This window comes from Anarrhichthys ocellatus, unplaced genomic scaffold (assembly GCF_004355925.1).
Source record: "Anarrhichthys ocellatus isolate YVR2014 unplaced genomic scaffold, GSC_Weel_1.0 scaffold563, whole genome shotgun sequence".
In the NCBI taxonomy this organism is placed as follows: Eukaryota; Metazoa; Chordata; class Actinopteri; order Perciformes; family Anarhichadidae; genus Anarrhichthys; species Anarrhichthys ocellatus.
In genome coordinates this window covers 9698-27967 of record NW_022280537.1, presented here as the reverse complement: position 1 = coordinate 27967, position 18270 = coordinate 9698, and the positions used below count along the sequence as shown (strand labels likewise).

The 18270-nt window shown below is 41.9% G+C and overlaps 1 protein-coding gene across 1 annotated transcript; it reads left to right on the top strand.

The window, feature by feature from the left end:
* Window positions 1-4830: 4830 nt before the first annotated feature.
* On the top strand, window positions 4831-17558 carry arsj (arylsulfatase family, member J). The gene is made up of 2 exons (XM_031838212.1): window positions 4831-5549; window positions 15583-17558. Exons 1-2 carry the CDS (start codon window positions 5239-5241, stop codon window positions 16979-16981), a joined length of 1710 nt encoding a protein of 569 aa, XP_031694072.1. The 5' UTR covers window positions 4831-5238; the 3' UTR covers window positions 16982-17558.
* The last annotated feature ends 712 nt before the right edge of the window (window positions 17559-18270 follow it).

The following is an 18270-nucleotide window of genomic DNA, read 5'->3' as shown; positions in this document are numbered from 1 at the left end:
AGATACTTTAAGACTTTTACTCAAGTAGTATTCTAATAGGTGACTTTTACTTTTACTGGAGTCATTTTCCAGTAAGGTATCTTTACTTTTACTCAAGTATGGCTTTTGGGTACTTTATACACCAATGGTCGTGTTACCTCAGCACTACTACAGAGTATATCTTACAGAGTAAAAGCAGGAAGTAACACAGGTCGTGCTCATTGTCAGCCCTACTGTTAGCAATCTTTTTTAGTGCATCATAGTACGCTTTAAACTTTTTCAAAAATCACCTAGAAGCCCTGTAGAACTGAAAAAAACTCTTTGTAGTCTTTGTCCTACCGCTGCAGTAACCTAAGACAGTGTAACACAGCATTAAAGACATTCCTTCTAAACAATTATGCCTGGAATTTAATTAGACTATCCATAAACAATTTGGGTTACCCCCACCGCCCACCCTACTTCTTTCCAACAATAAAGCACATACTGGGCAGGATAGCTATCAGGTATGAACCAAGAGGCCAGAGCATTACCTCTCTACAGTGTCTTGCCAATGTGTGTGGAGTGTGGGTGGAGTAGTGGAGGGTGGGGGTTTGGCAGCAGTCTGTGTGGGCACTTTACTTTTATGCAACCATCCAAAAAACAAAGGATTTCTTGGAAACAGGGGGCCTGGTATCCGTTGGGTCTGAGCGCCTAAGGGATCCAAATGCTTGATGACACACAGTCACATAAAATCCCGGCCCAGCTCCTCATATCCTGTGCCACTGCACTGTAATAGTGGGCTGTGGCAATGAGTGCTGACTTAGGATGAGATCATGCAGCTTCTTAAGGATGTCAGAGAGCTTGAGGTCACTTCTTGGAGTGGGCTGAATTCATTCTGAGTGTTGTCCTCCCCCTGTAATAGCATGACTAAGGAATTGTACCTCTTCTACAATGCTGAGGACTCATTTTGCGAATTAGATTTGAGTCAATTACTGTCCAAAAAAAGTAGGAGGAACTCAATTCATTTAATTCCAACATGCACTGCAATGATTCATGAATGCATGCTCATTCTGGTTACATGTGTAGACATGCTGGAGACACTCTCCTGCTTGCTGTTTGCTCTGGACGCTCCAATCTGTCAACTTTGTTTTTCAACCCGAAAATATATTAATTTCCCAATACCACTGGGTTACTGTGCGTGTTTGTGCATGTGTGTTCTGCATGCATGTATTTCCAGAACCTCCAGCGATATAGTATGTGAGGGTCTTTCAGAGAAACACTGTACGGGCCCCCGGACACCTCCTGCCCAATTCGGTGGCTCACAGCAGGCCTCTTTATAGCAGCCCAGGATCATACTAATATGGGCAGTTATAAAACAGCACCAGGTAGAGGCTGCTACTGATTACCTGTGAAGCAACAAACGAACTGAATGAGATAAAGCCTTTTGGAGCCTGTTTTATACACCAGACAAAAAACACAACAACATTTTAGCTTGTTTTCCAACGTCAACTGATGTATAGCTGACTTCCATAACTTTACTGAAAACTACAGCAACAACAAGCGTGTCCCAGCCATGTGCATCACTTTTTGGTTTCCATTGGGCTGTGTGCTACTTGAGGCACATTTCTGTATTTGGTTGTGTTTTCTGTAATTGTAGCATGTTTCTGCTTTAAGTTGGGCTTGCTACATTTTTATAATATTTTTCTATAGTTCAGCTTGTTTCTGTTGAATGTTTTCTCTATTGTCAGCATGTTTTTGTACTTGGTTTTCTTTTCTTTATTTGCAAATGTCAGATTGGTGCAGATTTTTCTGTTCGTTAGCAACAGGCTTGCTCACTATTGCTAAACTTCCAGCCTGGTGTGATGGTGGCTTAGTATAAAATTGGAATGGCTTCTCCCCTTTGTTAATCAAACTTTGGCTTGTTTAGCACTTGTTAAGCACAAATGCTACATAAGCTTGCACTAGCAAGCTATGTAGTTGATTCATCAGACCTTGAACCAAACAAAATCTTCGAAAAAGATGCATTGCCCTCTCAAATGTATTCATGCCATTTAAGAATCATCCGTGTTCATAAAGTCAGCAAAGAGTTGCAACCAAGGTATTCCAGCTGATGGGATGTAATGATTTTAAAAGCCATTAATTAATGCTTCCTTGTGCTGTGTTTTCAATTTATTCACTAGCTTATATTTTAAAAACCTAAGAATGAATATCTCAATGCTATGTTTGCAGAATGGTTGTCCTTGCAACCTTACCTCTACATGTCACTGATCCCCAGTGTACCTTTATTTCAACTAGGAGGATGTGAAATATATATCTCTCCTGTCTGTTTTTGTAATTGATGTGCCTTTTCTCCAGGGCCAACACATTAATCAGAAGCTTGGTACCACAAGTGTAAATCCAGAGAAGAAAAACAAACTGCTCTCCTCACCAAGGAGCCACAATGAAAACAGTTCAAATCTGTGGAAAGACAGTCATGAGGTTCGAGTAATCTGGTCCTGCACACTTGATCTGTTGTTGCCTTCAGGTCATGTTGGAAATATGTGGCTCGGTGTAAAAAGCGTTTTAAAGCATGTGTACCCAGAATTGTCCCGATGAAGGGCCACAGATGCCCTTGAGGTCATGCCATATATAGTTTTTCACAGACTTTGGCATCTAGAAGCTCAATAAACAAAACTTAAAAACAATATTTTTGAGACGATTTTTTAATTCTATTTTTTTGGGGTATTAATGCCTTTATTAGAGCAGCTGGAGAAAGCCAGGAAAATGGGGAGAGACAACGGATGATATGCAGCAAAGGCCCATGGGTAAGAATTGAACCCAGGCCACCACAAAGGACTCATCCTGGGGTACATCCCAAGTCTCTTAATTGCATCCCCGTTTCCCTCACTTGCGTCCTTTCCTTGCATCTTAGTCCTTCCCACCAGGGATGCATGGAGAGACGCAAGGAAACCATGGGAGGAGAGAGGAAACAAGGAAATATGTTTTAACATACATGAGATGTCCTTTCCTCAGTTGCGTCGCGTGAAGCGACGTGTTTGTGATGACGGCGGCCGCTGATCAGCTGTCGGTTGGCTTTAACAGCTGGAGAGACTTTTGATAAGTTTGTGTCTGTTCACATGATCACTGTACTTAATAACTAATAATACTAATAACTAATAAAGACACAGTTATCATCACTGTAGAGGTGTGTTCTCTCTGTAGTCTGTTACCTCTTTAACAAACTGTGTTCTGTTTATAAGCGCAGGATCGATTTCTACCGGCAGAATGAGTTTGACTTATTTATGAATTATTTGCATCTGTACGTTTTGAAATTGTGACTGTGCCGTCATTTTTAAATAACCCAGGATATTATGGTTTCTCTTAAATTATAAAACTCATCAAACAAGACACTCAGGAATGATCAGCCTCACGTGACTGAATGAAATGATGATAAATGATGTAAAAAGCTCCCTCTGACTTTAATTGTATTCATAATAAACTTTATTGAGGGAAATATCAGATCATGAAAACACAAATCTTTCTAATAAATTAAGAAAGTTGTTTGTGGAACCAGAACAACTTCCGGTTCGAGCGAGGAAATAACAATTAAGAGACTTGGGATGTACCCACGGACTTTAAGGCGTGCTCCCGCGAAGTCCGTGAGGGTTTAGGGATGTCCCACTGTCAAATCATCGAGTGTTTGAGGGCTGCAGACATTTTGAGCCCTTTATGAACCCTTTCAGCATAGGATGCTGACTTTGCCTCAGGGAATTACCCACAAATCATTACAATCATTACACGGGTAATTATTGGACGCTTGGAGACGTAAAAAAAAGGTAAACAAAGAGGACGGCTCACCTGTGTTCAGCCTGTCTTATTTAATTTACGCAGAAACATTAAGGGATATAAATGGAACATAAAAACACATGAAATCAGACGATATTTATTTATTTATTCATTAAATATTTGATTTTGTCATTGAAGCTGTTTTGACAAAAACAAGTAAATAGATTATCTGAAGTTACCTCTCATCTTGTGAGGAAAGAGCCTGAAGACGTTCAAATCAGGAAGTACAGAGTATAAAATAAATACACACAATTATACATCATATTTTTTGTCATTTTCATGGTAACGTGATATATTGCAGCAAAGTGCTGTCCCATTCATATTTACACCATCCAAGCCCTCACAGTCTCTCACACTCAACCACTTACCAGGTGAAGTCAGTAAGTCCTTGAGGGTTCAGGGTTTGAGGGTGTAGGGGGGACATTGGGATTGGGCCAATTAAGAGGGTACTTCTCAAGTCTCTTAATTGCATCCCCGTTTCCCTCACTTGGGTCCTTTCCTTGCGTCTTAGTCCCTCCCACCAGGGATGCATGGAGGAAACCATGCCAGGAGCAAGGAGCGAGGAAACGACAATTAAGAGACTTGGGATGTACCCATGGGCACACTCTTCCACGTGAGCTCCATATCCACCAATGAGCACCATTAGGGACCTCCGCCCGTGGTAAACTTTTTGATCGGGTTACTCATGTTCCCTGTGGATCCCTATTCTATATGAAAACATATTACAAGTTCTAGATAAGGTGATGATTTATCTGTTTAGGTTTGCATAGGGTGGCCGTATGATAATAAGTAACACACTCGCCATGTTGAGAGCCACTACTGGCACTAGATATGCTCAGAATTTCGCATTTAGCGACTTTAATGTAGAATTGTTGTTTTTTGCATAGGAATGTGACTTTTACTGTAAAATAAAAAAGAAGAAAAAGCTGCTGAACTACATCAACCACACATTAGATAACGGCTGTCCAGCCTTACCTCCAACTAAACCCTGGAGGAAGAGCTTTCCAAACTGCTCGTGAACGCACCGTGACTCGTGTAGCTCCCATGGTGGCTGCGGGGCGCTGCAGACAGCGGAGGACGTCCACATGGACCTGCCTCCTCAGAGAGACAGCCAGTGTGTGTGTCTTCCCTCCTCAGCGTGAAGGAGCGCCGTGTGACGGGATGGAGGTTTTATGCTACAGTTCTGAAAGTTTGCAACATGCAGAGGGCTGTGAGACTCTAACAGCAGCTGTTCAGGACGTGTATCTGGTTTCCACTTGGATTCATAGTGTTGTCGCCTCTGGTTTTTCCCCACAAACCGCGGAGCTGTCGGTGGACTGTGTGGTTGGAGAGGAGGACTGAACACGATGCGAACCCGGTTTGTCCCCCCTGAACGTGTGCAACACGTTACCGCCCGCACACACGGTCCCACTGAGCGACAGTAACCGTGCCTGGAGGTCTGGATCTGGCTAAATCATGTTCATCTTGTGGGTCCCGGTTAGTTTATTCCTCAGCTTCATCGTTTCTCAGACGTGGAGCGTTCATATGTCGTGGGACAACTGGGACGCTGAGGTGCGCAACCGAGGGAACGAGTTTGATAAACCGAGCTCTCAGCCGCACATCGTGTTCATCCTGGTGGATGATCAAGGCTTCCGGGATGTCGGCTACCACGGATCAGAGATCAAAACCCCGACCCTGGACCGGCTGGCAGCAGAGGGAGTCAAACTGGAGAATTATTATGTGCAGCCGCTCTGCAGCCCGTCCAGGAGCCAGCTCATGACCGGCAGGTATAGCGCACAAGTTCCCAATTACTGGTCATGTAACGGCCCGTCTTTATGGAGTTTACTGGATAAAGTAACTGATAAATGGAGTCCAGGCAGTCTGCCATGGCTCTGTCAGAGGGTCAGCTGAAAGAGTACATCACCCATGTGAGGGCCATTTCCATGAAGTTTTATGTGATAATCAGAATTGAATTATTATTCAAATATCTCACTTTAAGTTACAGTAGATGAGACATTTGTGATATGGTTTGATCAGATCTCTGCTGATGTCACTAAAATGTGAATGGTGCATGCAACCGCATGGTTCAGGTTAACCATAAAATCTTCATACTCATATTTTAAAACTTTCACCTTTATAACGAAATGAACATAAGTACACCTCAGTCCTCAGCTGGGTGCATTTCAGTATTTTCGTTTTTTAGGTAAAATACATTGCAATAATGAAATAATGCCTCAGTTAGAGGCTAATTAAGAGAGAGAGTGAACAGTGATTTTCAACAAAACTACCTGTCAAACATATGCCCTCTATACCAAAACCATGAGACTAATCAATAAAATATGGATACCGTGAGAAAGATAAGACCCTGGCAAACGCGGTAATGTGGTTTTTATGTTTGTGGTTTTAAAAATGTGAGCTCCAGCGCAATATACAAAACTGGTACCGTCTGCTTTCTTTGAGAAATGAGTGGTCAGATTTAACATGGAGTCTAATGGAGCAGTTAGTTGGAGTTCATGTCGCTCTGCGGCTCCCTGAGCCAAATGTGTAAATCTGTGGGATTCCACAGACATTTGTCTACGACAAGGACAAGATTAGCTACTTTTACATCCAGAAATTATGCGTGAAGATTGTGGACTCAGTGGCAAAAGACAAATGTTTTTTTCACAAGAATCTCAAGCTGCTCTTCATTCTAGCAGTGACATCACGCACTCTAAGCTCCGCAATACACACCCATTATAAAGTCAGAAAAGGACTGAAAAAATCATAAAAGTTAAATTGCTGCAGTTCAAAAAGTTTAAAATATATCAAAAAGCTGAATACTGTGGCAATAGATCAGGATTTTCTCAACATTTGAAAGTTGAAATGGTGTCTGTAGCTCAAAATATGAGGAAGTTGAAGGATTTTAAATATAAACCTACAGTCACGACTAGGGATCGACCAATATGTTTTATTCAGGGCCGATGCTGATGCAGAGGGCCTTGGTGTTGGTTGATGGTAAGGGTGCTTTCACACCTGTAGTTGGGTTCATTTGGTCGAGACCGAGGGAAACAATTATACATTGTTGCATTTTAGTTCTGGGCCGGTTCCTCGTCACGCTGACTTTTTACAAATGAAATAAGAGGAGTGAACATGAAGTTATACAGACTCACATGAGGTGTATTTTTGTGGGTTTACTGTCACACACTTTCAAATAGAGAACAGCTTTTGATCTTTTAATCAGGGAATATACCCGCGCTGTCATGCTTATAGACATAGCTTTAGATACAGATCAATAAGATCGCTACCTGAACGGATCTCACAATCAGCAGATGAATTTAGTAGCAGTTTAGCATTTGAAATCATGCTAAAGTCACATATCTGCTGTCATAAAATCCTGTGATTGGATTTGTTTGCTGTCACACCACAAACGAACCACACCTGAGTCCGCTTGGAGGCGGATGGAGACCCATATTTTCAGGCGGTCTCTGTTCAGTTCTTTGGTCTGCACCAGGGTTCAATTGACAGCTTTCAAATCACCCCAAACTAACCACATTAACCAGGCTAAAAGACCTGAGTTTGTGAAGAGACAAGAAGCTACATTTAGAGAAAAGTCCCCCAAAAAAGGTAAAATTTTTCGGTAGCAGAATATGTTTATTTTCTTATTTCCCATCTTGTTAATTATCTTGTGACCCCCCCCCTTAGATTTATCACGCTAGATGAGAACTGCTGGTTTGGGGACATGTCTAACCATGTTTATTTTACATTTAGTTAGGACCTGTTTCGCTTTGGAACAAAGTCATTTAAATGCTGTTGAAACCCCAGTTAAGTATAACCTAGAAGTAAACCATACAAACAATAGGGTCTATGTTACAAGGGGCTAGAGTTTCTTTGGGAACTGGCAGATTAATAGAAGCAGTTGTATACAGCTGCTGTTGGAAGCATAGCAAAGCACTTTAACCTTACAGTAACAGGAGCTTGATTTCAACGTAGTCCACTCCCTGGGAAAGAAAAATTCAACCCTTCTGGCTTCTTTAAGCTGCACTGATGAGATTAGAGGCTTAAAATCAGAGCTCTCTTTCTAATCCAGAGTTGTGCTCTTCAACCCCATCATGCGCTCACTGATCTTTACTGATCAAGAGAATGGCTTGCCGAAGGTGAGGGTAGAGGTTGCTCCTCCGGGCAGCCTCTAAAATTGAAAAATGTGAAGTATTTTTGGGGAATGTATACATGACATGGTGAACCAATATTTCTGAAACCCCTGCACTTATTTTGGGTCCTTTGTAATTAAGTAAATGTGCTTCTGGAGTTTCAAAGATGAATGTTCAGGCACCATACAGCCATGTCAACATACCTGTCCAGACAAATCCAGCATATGGACTTTCTGGTACGTTCCATACATGATAAACACACTTTACAGCTCTTGCATCAGTCGCTGAATCTCTAACCCTTTGCAATTATTTTCTTGACTCTTGTTCAGTTACACACCTGCAGGTTAGATTACAGTAAATACCAGCAAATTATAGCTGGTTTAACATTTCGATTTACAAGGCAGACTGTATTGTACACATTTTATTAATCTGGTCTTCATAGTCACCCCAACCCACCTTGTCCATTGGCCGCAGGTGTTTCACCTGCAGTCACTGTTGTCAAGTAAAAAAAAAAAAATATATATATATATATATCAGTGGCGTGCCGTGCATTTTATACCTGGGCCTTCTGTGCTGTCCTACTACAGTTGAATTACCTCCTAATAACCTCATTATGACGCATCAATCCAGCAAACCTGCAGCGGATCCACACAAGAGCACGAGCCATTCAAATATTATTCATAAAAACAACATGATAGACAAATCAACAGTAGTAACGTTACTGCAGATGTAAAAAAAACAAATGCAGTTTGTCACTTACCAAATGCTGTTCACTTAAAGACAAAGTCCATCCTCCTTTCTTTGTTGCCAAAGAGTTTAATCCCAGTACATCGTTTCAGTTCCAGTAAGAAGTCCTTCTCGATTCATGGACGCCAGTGACAGTCGAGCCTCCCCAGTTGTATTTCGCCGGTCTGCTGCGGCAGGTTCACAGCGGGGCCGGGATCCCACCTCCGCCGGGGTGCCCGCCGGCCGGCGCAGACCGCTCGCCGGGCCGCAGTTGTTTCCCTGCGAACGTGTTCGTTGAGTTGTAGATCCACTCGAGTCTCTCCAAAAGTTTTCAAAAGCACCGTAGCTTGTGTCCTGCCGTGCTATGGTGTCCTCAGGTTATCGTAGCGTAGCTCCAAACACCAAGAGCTCAGTTAAAATGAAACACATTCCCAGCCATAAAATATGCAACGCTCCTCCGACGCTGTCAGCCAGAAATACCGTTCATACAAATCCTTTTGCTGGCTGAGTCAGGCTGCCAGCTGCGGGGTTGACTGACCATTTCTTACGATGTCCAGCTTTTCCTGAAATGTCCTTCTTTCTTGAGAAAGGCGTTGTCAGTAACTCCACCACTAAAGCCAGTGTTAAAAAATCAAAGCTAGGTAAAAAAAATAAATAAACTACACCAAGCAAAACCCTAAGAATGTTATAATTTCTTCCATATCTTTCAATTTGAACTCTTACTCCTCCAACTAAGCTCTACTGGCAAGTTGAGTTTCGTTTCACAATAGTCACGTGCTCGCCCACTGACCAATCACAGCGCATGCTGCACCTCACTGCAGAGCTGCAAACAGGCTTTGGCACGTCAAAGAATACGCCCAACATGTCAAACTAAAGATCTGATTGGTTGAACACTATGACAATCAACAATATCATCCCCATTCACTTAAAGTGCAAAGGGATTCACTTGTGAGTCTGCAGGCCTCGGGCCTCTCTTCGCCTAGAGACACAGAGGTGAAATCTGATTGGATAAAAGCTCTACTTAAAACAAGCTGCACTGGAAGCAGAGCAACTGAGGAAGACAGTAGCTGTGCAATGAGAAAATAAGATAATGGGAAACATGTTTTTATAAATTATAATACATGTAGTGTATTTAAGAAAAATTATTAAATTATAAAATAGCTATAACTTTGTGATTCTGTTTCGACCAGCAGAGAAGGCCTTGCTGGCCCTGACGGCCCACCACTGGTATATATATATTTGAAACAAAATTTTATTTCATTATCAGTCAGCTCCATCAATGGGCTACCGTCCATCAACAAACAAAGATGAAGAATGCGCTCTGGGGTCCTGGGCCAATAAAGAGCAGACCTCAAGCAAGGATTGTGGCTTGATTCCAAAAAGCTCTTTTGTCATCCTGTGTTCTTATATTATAGCCCATTGGATTTGAATCTGACCTAAACCACAGGGAGAATGGGGTTGTTTATTTGCTCAAAGCAGCTCTTTTTCACTCTGCTCAACTCTGTCTCCTACTTTATCACACTTCCCATTTGTCCACACTTATCTCAAACTCGTCTTAGCCTCTCACTCACCCTTTTCTAGTTGTTTAAGTGATCTGTCACTCTTTCACTTCCCTTCCTTACCCCACACCAGTCTGTCCTGAAGGGAAAACTGAAGGGAAATATTTAGAGATGGCAAAAAGGTAAACGAGTTTGCTGAAAGGAAGCGCTAAGTAAGACAAACTGCTGTGGGGCTGACTTTGATTAAATGCAGAGCACTGAGTTGAGGCTGCTTATTTGAACCATATGTGAAGAGGACGTGGAGCAGGAATACAAGAGAAGGCCCCAGCCTGGGCAGCAGGTCTGCTTGGGAACCTCCACAACCTCAGAGGCCTGAGTGGTGGCCAATGCACTTGTCTTGTGGGCCTTGAGCGATTGCTGGCATTCGGTGATTCGAATGTAATGGCATGTGTGATTTGTTGGCCATGTGGCTCAGTGCATGTGTAAATAAACCAGAGAGACATTGTGAGTACAGCAGCATTTAACTCTAAAGCTTTTGACTACACTCTTTTGTGTGATGAGATGGGGAATGGAGTCGCTGAACTACAACAAACATTTGCCTGCCTGTCCGTGGCTTGAATCCATGCTGGATAAAGGATGCAGAGATGACGTGGCTTCCTATTCATGCCCTGCTTTGTTTTAAAAGAACCCATAAATCAGTCACAATCGACAAGTGCAAGGACTACTGGGCAGGACAGAGGATCCCCAGAGGGCAGTAGTTACTGCAGTCATTATTTTAAGGCCTCATAAATACTAAAGACCTAGAACTGTCCTTCAGGTGCCCCAAAACCTGCAAAGTCAAGACCTAGTTCCCCTGTGAACCCCATTGTATGTCAAAGAGAAACAACACAGGGATACTTTGAAAGTCTTTGCACTCCACCTTATACCGTTGTTGGTCAAAATCTCAGGCTGGTTTGACTGATTTGTGGAGAAATCCCAGGCTGCTCTTAGCATGACATTCTCATTACATGGCTGTAACCTTTTGGTATGTGAACACCAGCAAACCTGCAGGAGCTGCAAAAGCAGGGGTTGGGGCTCGTAAGGGGTCAAATCTTAAACATGCACACACACAGATTAATGTATTTGCACATGTATGTGGTCTCCATTTTCACTTTCTGGGTTGTGTCATCTGTTCTTTTCTGCAAGGCCTATTTTCTTTGTACCATTGCTTGACAATTAGAAATACAATGATGGAAGGGCAGAAGTGGAAAAATTATCTTTGTATAAAGGGAATGAATACAAAAGATGCTTGAAGATAATGGAGCGTATCACATCCAAAAATAATTTTAGAGACATTTATGGGCTAGTAACAAGACTTAAGTTCACCATGTGCTATGCTTGTGGAAAACTTGGAGAAGGTATGGAGAACAAGGTTTTACAAGAACTCGCCCTTCATCAAGTTAATTATATATTATGTGGATTTTTTCAACAAGATAGTGGTGTAAACAAGCTTTTTTTTTTTTAAGTCTTTTTTTCTAATGAAAGACCAACAATGCCTACTCTATCCCCCAGTGTGCGTGTCTGTAGTTGGGTTTCAAAGCTCCCCCTGTCTAGACCACAAAGTGACAAGAAATCATCGCCATATGAAACCAAGACTTTCTTGGCTCCCACCAGGGCCATTGTGGTCTTATTTTGAATTCACCAACCTGACCTCAATGACAAGGCAATGAATAGAGGTATCAAATTCGGAATTGGGCCGTATTATTATCCTAAGTAGTTGAATATTTTAGAGGTCCTGGGAACCAGTTTTGAAATCTGTGGGAATTATTGTTGCCAAATTGTAAACATTTGTTTCCTAACTTCCTAACTTCAACAGCTCTGCCACCAGGTTCATCCAGAATGTACCAACAGCAGCTAGAATTGAAACCATGAAGAGGTGGGTCAGTGTTCAGGGATTCCCCAAAGAGATTGCTTAGTGGAGGTGATGAGGGCTGAGCTGTGACTCAATTGCATGCACATACATTCAACACAGTGCATTGCTGCCTAGCTACAGCTCACACCTCACCTCACACCAGTCGGTACATTGGCTGTTTGATAATTTACTTTGCCAGATGCAGAGCATGCCATTATTACCTGTGACATTAAGTATGATTGTGGCTTTTCAAAACTCCCACAGTCTATCAATTCATCACATGTGCACAACCATTGGCAGTGATAGCTCAGTCATCATCGTCATCATCAAATGTCTGAAATGTCATCATATGGAGTGCAGTTTGCTGAGTGCTCAATCATGACATGATATACATGACAAGAACGGAGACAAAAGGACAATTTAAAGTCATGAAAAGCCGATGGAAAAATTGACACAAAAGAAATGCACCTTTCACTAGCGTATTAGACAGACTGCCTCTTCCATTGTTTTCAATGTAAGCATGATGGCCTCAAATGTTGTGGTGGCTCTAGGGGGAAAGTCAAAGACTCATTAGTAATTAGGATTCATCCTCTGGGCACCATGAATGTCAATCCATCCAATAGTAGGAGATACATTGCCAGCCATAGAACTAAGGACAGAATTCATGACAATATCCTGGCTTTACTGTCACCATCTAAACTGGCTGAAAACAAATCATACACTCAGTATCAACTTAAATTAATTTAATACTAGATTCTATCTCTCACTTTATTTCTGATTTTCCCTTCACCAACCTACACTTGGCTTGCTGTAGAAAACTGTGTAGATGCTTAACTTAAGTATGTGTGAGATTCTCACATTTCCATAATACCTTTTTTTGTGTGGGGGAATTAAACATATACACGTCTGGCCCCAGATGTGTATTTGTTTTGATAGTCACAGTTTGTATGAGTACACATGCAGACCAACACCAAGGGTGCTCAGATCAATCATCCCATGTGGCCAATATTCTGTCTAAATAGTTTGATTGATGGTCTTTATATAGGCCGATCAGATGAGGCAAAAACTACAAGACAATTTCTCTATGCATTGCTAAATTGGTTTGACCGGAGTTCTGAGTTGTGTCTCTGAAGACCCTTTTACACTGCCAATTCACAGTGAGACTGTTGCGCCGTTAATCTGTCTCGCTGTTCATATAAATGGTACGAACACGGAGTGGTAGGCCAGAACCAGCTATCGGTGATCGGCCCCACAATTCTCTACCGGAACAACCTTAACCAATACCACCGTCCTACTGCTGTAGTAAGTGTGTAGATTTATACATGCACACGTGTGCTCAATTATCCTAATGACGTTGAACAGAAATTTCACCATCCTCCTGACAGATTAGTGTTGTCAACTGCTTAAGGTGAATTACTCTGGAGAAAAACCAATTAAGGCCGTGTTCCAGACCTTCATTGAAAAACATGCCGATTTCATCGTTTAGATGGTGACACCAAGTCAGGGTGTCTGCAGTGAAAAAAGCGTGAATAGCTACATTTTTATTGCTGATGATCTACGTTTTACATAGCATTATGTTATTACAGATCTCCCTCCATCATGCCAAAGTTAAGTAAGCTTCATCAAACTAAAACAGAGGCTAAAACTGTAAGCTTGAAGAAATACAAGCTGTTTGCCTAGCCGGCTGTGCTCCATGCAGGGTAGTGTGTATGTGTTTGCAGTTGCAGTCTGTGCTATTATGTGGATATGTGTAGAGTGCATTGTTTTGTTAAATAGGATTTGAGCTGTAAATCATGTGTTTAGTGCTATGTTTGGAACGTTGCACATACCATACAGTGGTGTAACCATTGAGGAACTTTTGAATTCTCAAGGGGCATGAAGGTTTGCTAGGCCTGACCACCTTCTGGTTCTCCTCCAACTGAGTCCTCCTCTATGGAACCTAAACTAGACACCTATTTTCACTCCTTGAATTTATAATGTTTTGTGTGTTCTTGAATAGATTTAATTATATATATTTCTTTCACTTTACTTAAAGCAACCAATGACCACTTACAGTAACTTACAATAACACTATAGTGCATTGTAACAGTGATTATAATGCATTGTAAAAAGATTATAATGTATTACAACAATGGGAATTATAATACACTATGATCCTTGCCAGCAATTATGAAGTATGATAATACTTCACCTTACAAGTCATTGTAAAATGACCTATAATGTGTTATAGTTTTGTTTTGTTATAAAGCTTTATCGATATTTATGAGTGCTTAAAACTATAATTATATAGTGCTATAGGCAGATTATCATGCATTATCAACATACTTATAATGCATTTGCATACATTGGCATCATAGAAGGTGTTAACGTTTCTTTTTATATCCAGATCTAGAAATCTCATCTAGATCTACGTAGAAATGTCAGATCAATAATTGAGTGTAAAAGCCCAAAAATCTTACAAAGCATTATTTATTTATATATATATTTATTTATTGGTGAGGTTCGCAATTGTTGATTAATTGATGACATGGTGGTGTGGGAATGGGAGAGTATTTAAACTGCAACGTTTAAATACAAGAATTCTTCAACAATTATATTATATGCATGCAGATATGTTCATGTAGTTATTTTGTGGTAATAAAAGTTGAATACCTTTTGGACAAAGAGCACTTGGGAGTTTACATTTGCAGTGAAAGGAGTTGGAAAATACCTCATATCAAAATTCCTCATTCCATTGAGTCTGTCCTTTACTCATCAGCAGTGCTGTTTTAGCTCACTGCCAAGATGTCTGCCACAGCATCATCAGCTCCAGGTAACAACTCTGTTTCCTGTCTGGTCTTGAGTGACAGTAACTCTGTTTTTGCTCTGCCCCCTAACTACCACTACCCACCCACCCCCTTTCACTGCACTGCTAGACATCAGTTGAACATTACCCTGAGCTTGGCTTGCTCACATATAAATACTCTTCTGTTTGCTTTGGACTGGGTCCACTGATGGTTTGGATATCGTACCAGTGTGTAAATTCCAACACAAAGATTGTCTCTGTGACTAATGACTTATTGCAATCAAATGGTTGGAGAGAGGAGTGCTTTTCGGGAGGAAAATCTCCTCTTCAGTTTTATAAACTTATACTGGCAGCGTTTCAGTGTTTCGATAATTTTATTGAAATGTCATACAGTAGCATGTAAATGTTATATGAATACACTCATGCAGCAGGGCCTATTACCCTATCTGGACCAGTTTGTGAGCTAATTTGACAACTCTTGAAAGTTTTAGCAAAGTATATAGAGGAAGGCTTTTGGGGTGTAATCAGATGTAATGTCATGGTTGACTAAATCCTCGTGGCTTGGTGCTTCATTCTGTTAATGCAAATCAATTGATTGTTTAATAGCTAGTAAATACAGTCCTTTTTCAGTTTTAAGTAGCATAATTGTTTCAAACAAAGAACTTTCTAAAAATAATTAGAAAATAATTTCAGGCTTAACCTATAGATGGCCAGTTTTCATCAGCCCAGAAATTGTATATTTCTACAACTGTTAATGTCTCTGACGGGCTGATATGTGTTTATGTTTTGTAGGTATCAGATCCACACAGGCCTTCAGCACTCCATCATTCGAGCTACTCAGCCCAACTGCCTGCCCCTGGAAAATGTCACCCTGCCCCAGAAGCTCAAGCAAGCGGGATACTCCACCCACATGGTGGGCAAGTGGCACCTGGGCTTCTACAAGCGTGGCTGCCTGCCCACCCAGCGCGGCTTCGACACTTTCTTCGGCTCCCTGCTAGGAAGTGGGGACTACTACAGTCACTATAAATGTGAAGGACCCGGTATGTGTGGCTATGATTTATATGAAGGGGAAGAGGCAGCTTGGGAACAAGACCGCGGCTTATACTCGACCATGATGTTTACTCGAAAGGCTATCAGCATCCTAGCCAATCACAACCCTCGCAGACAACCCTTGTTTCTCTACTTAGCCTATCAGGCGGTTCATTCACCTCTGCAGGTTCCTGCCCGCTACCTCGCGCGCTACAAGGGCATTCCAAACTTGCATCGTCGGAAATATGCTGCCATGGTGTCCTGTCTGGACGAAGCTATCCACAACCTCACGTTGGCGCTAAAACGCTACGGTTATTATGACAACACAGTTATAGTGTACTCCTCAGATAATGGAGGCCAGCCATTAGCAGGTGGGAGCAACTGGCCCTTGAGGGGGAGTAAAGCCACCTACTGGGAAGGGGGGATTCGGGCGGTGGGCTTTGTTCACAGTCCCCTGTTGGTAAACAAAGGGACGAAATGTCGATCGTTGATCCACATCACTGATTGGTTCCCTACCCTGGTGACCCTGGGGGAAGGGACTTTAGACGAAGACCTAAATCTGGATGGGTACGATGTCTGGGAGGCTATCAGTGAAGGCCGCCCATCTCCTCGCCAGGATATTCTTCACAACATTGACCCAATCTACATCAAAGCCAAGAATGGTTCGTGGAAGGCTGGGTATGGCTTATGGAACACTGCCATCCGGGCTGCGCTCCGGGTGGGCCACTGGAAGCTCCTGACGGGTGTTCCCGGCTACAGCGACTGGGTGCCCCCGCAGACCTTCTCCAACCAGCGGCTAACCAACCGCTGGCATAATGAGCGTGTCCATTGGGACCGGGGTAAGTCCATCTGGCTGTTCAATATCACAGCCGACCCTTATGAGAGAGTGGACTTGTCCCAGCGCTACCCTCACATAGTGAAGAAGATGCTCATACGGCTAGCGCAGTACAACAAGACTGCAGTGCCGGTGCGTTACCCGGCTAAAGACCTGCGCTCCAACCCTCAGTACAATGGGGGCGTGTGGGGACCCTGGTACAAAGACACCAGGGAGGAGGAAGAGGAGGATGAGAGATACAATAACTTGTTCACCAACCATCTTGGAAAAAGAAGGTGGAAAAAGAAATCAAAGAACAGAAAGCTGAAAAGGAAGGTAGAATACTAGCCTACCCAATTTGTGAAAGACTTTTCTCAGGGATTGACACTTCCTGTTTCAGGATTGTCCTCTAAGACATTCTAACTCCAGTTAGTTTTAACTTGACTCCACGATATACTGTATGAAAAACAATGGACCTTTTGAAATGCCTCAAGAGAGAAAAAGAAAAAGATCCTCTCATTCAAACACTGTTGTCATGCCCAGACACAACTAAGACCTCACGTTAATGTTAGGGGTATTTGACGAATGATACTTTTTCTAGATTGTGTTGCATGCTTGAACTGTTGTCACCTTTGGATTGTTCTGTAGATTCATGTTTCACTTAGAGTAGAAAATAAATCTTCCTTGACAGTTGCCATAAATTTTGGTAACAGAGAAATTAAATGAGGCATAGTTCTTTTATGTTGTTGATTACAATGAAGCAGTATCGTGGAAACGGATGTAGGATTTATGTGATGTGAGTTGATGTACGCTGGTTTTATAAGCACAGTCTGTCTAAACTTTAGAATAATAGATTTTGTTCCTTCTTTTAGATGATGTCTGGTCTGGCACCAGGCCAACCCGAATGTAAGACAAGCTAACAAAATAAAAGCCCCAGACACAAAGCTCTCTGTTTCCAGCAATCTTTCAAGCCCAGTCTGGTTTACATTTTATCACAGCGAGATTTCATGTATTCTGATGACAATAAGTACTCCTGTAACTGGAAAGTTTAACATCTCTTTCATATTTAGAAGCTGACACGTGGCCACTAAGTACATTTATTCGTGGAAAATACAGTAAAGTGGCATATGACTGGTGATAAAGGCCTCATCAGTCATGGTGCACTCTACAAGAAGTTGTGATCATGGAAAAAGGAGAAATAGAACTATTTACATGGATTGAACATAATTTACAATCTGTAAAACTATATTTCTCTATGCAGCGTCTGTTGCTTAGCACCAATGTAAAGTCCCCAAACTCACAAGCTCAAAACATTGCTGTACGACTTCACGAGTTTTGCAAGTAGATGCTTTGGTGTAATTTACAGGCCAATTCGCTATTTTAATGACACTAAATTACTTAAAAATGTTCTGTTTCCTGTAAGATTTATAGTTGCCTAACATGCAATATGTTCTGCTCTGTTTTTATTAGCTCCCCTAGCTTGTGCATATGTCTTTTTAATTAGCCAACCAATCAGCTTTGGAGAACAATGCAAGTCTGTGGCTCTGGTACAATCTGAGAGCCTGAAATTATTTTGAAGACATGAAACAACTGGAGCTCTAGAGAGAGGGGCTTTCCCGTAGCTACACTACACATCC

Coding starts and splice junctions, on each gene's coding strand:
- arsj (XM_031838212.1), top strand. CDS start 5,239: ATGTTCATCTTGTGGGTCCCGGTTAGTTTATTCCTCAGCTTCATCGTT. Junction 5,550..15,582: donor AGCCAGCTCATGACCGGCAG/GTATAGCGCACA, acceptor TATGTTTTGTAG/GTATCAGATCCACACAGGCC.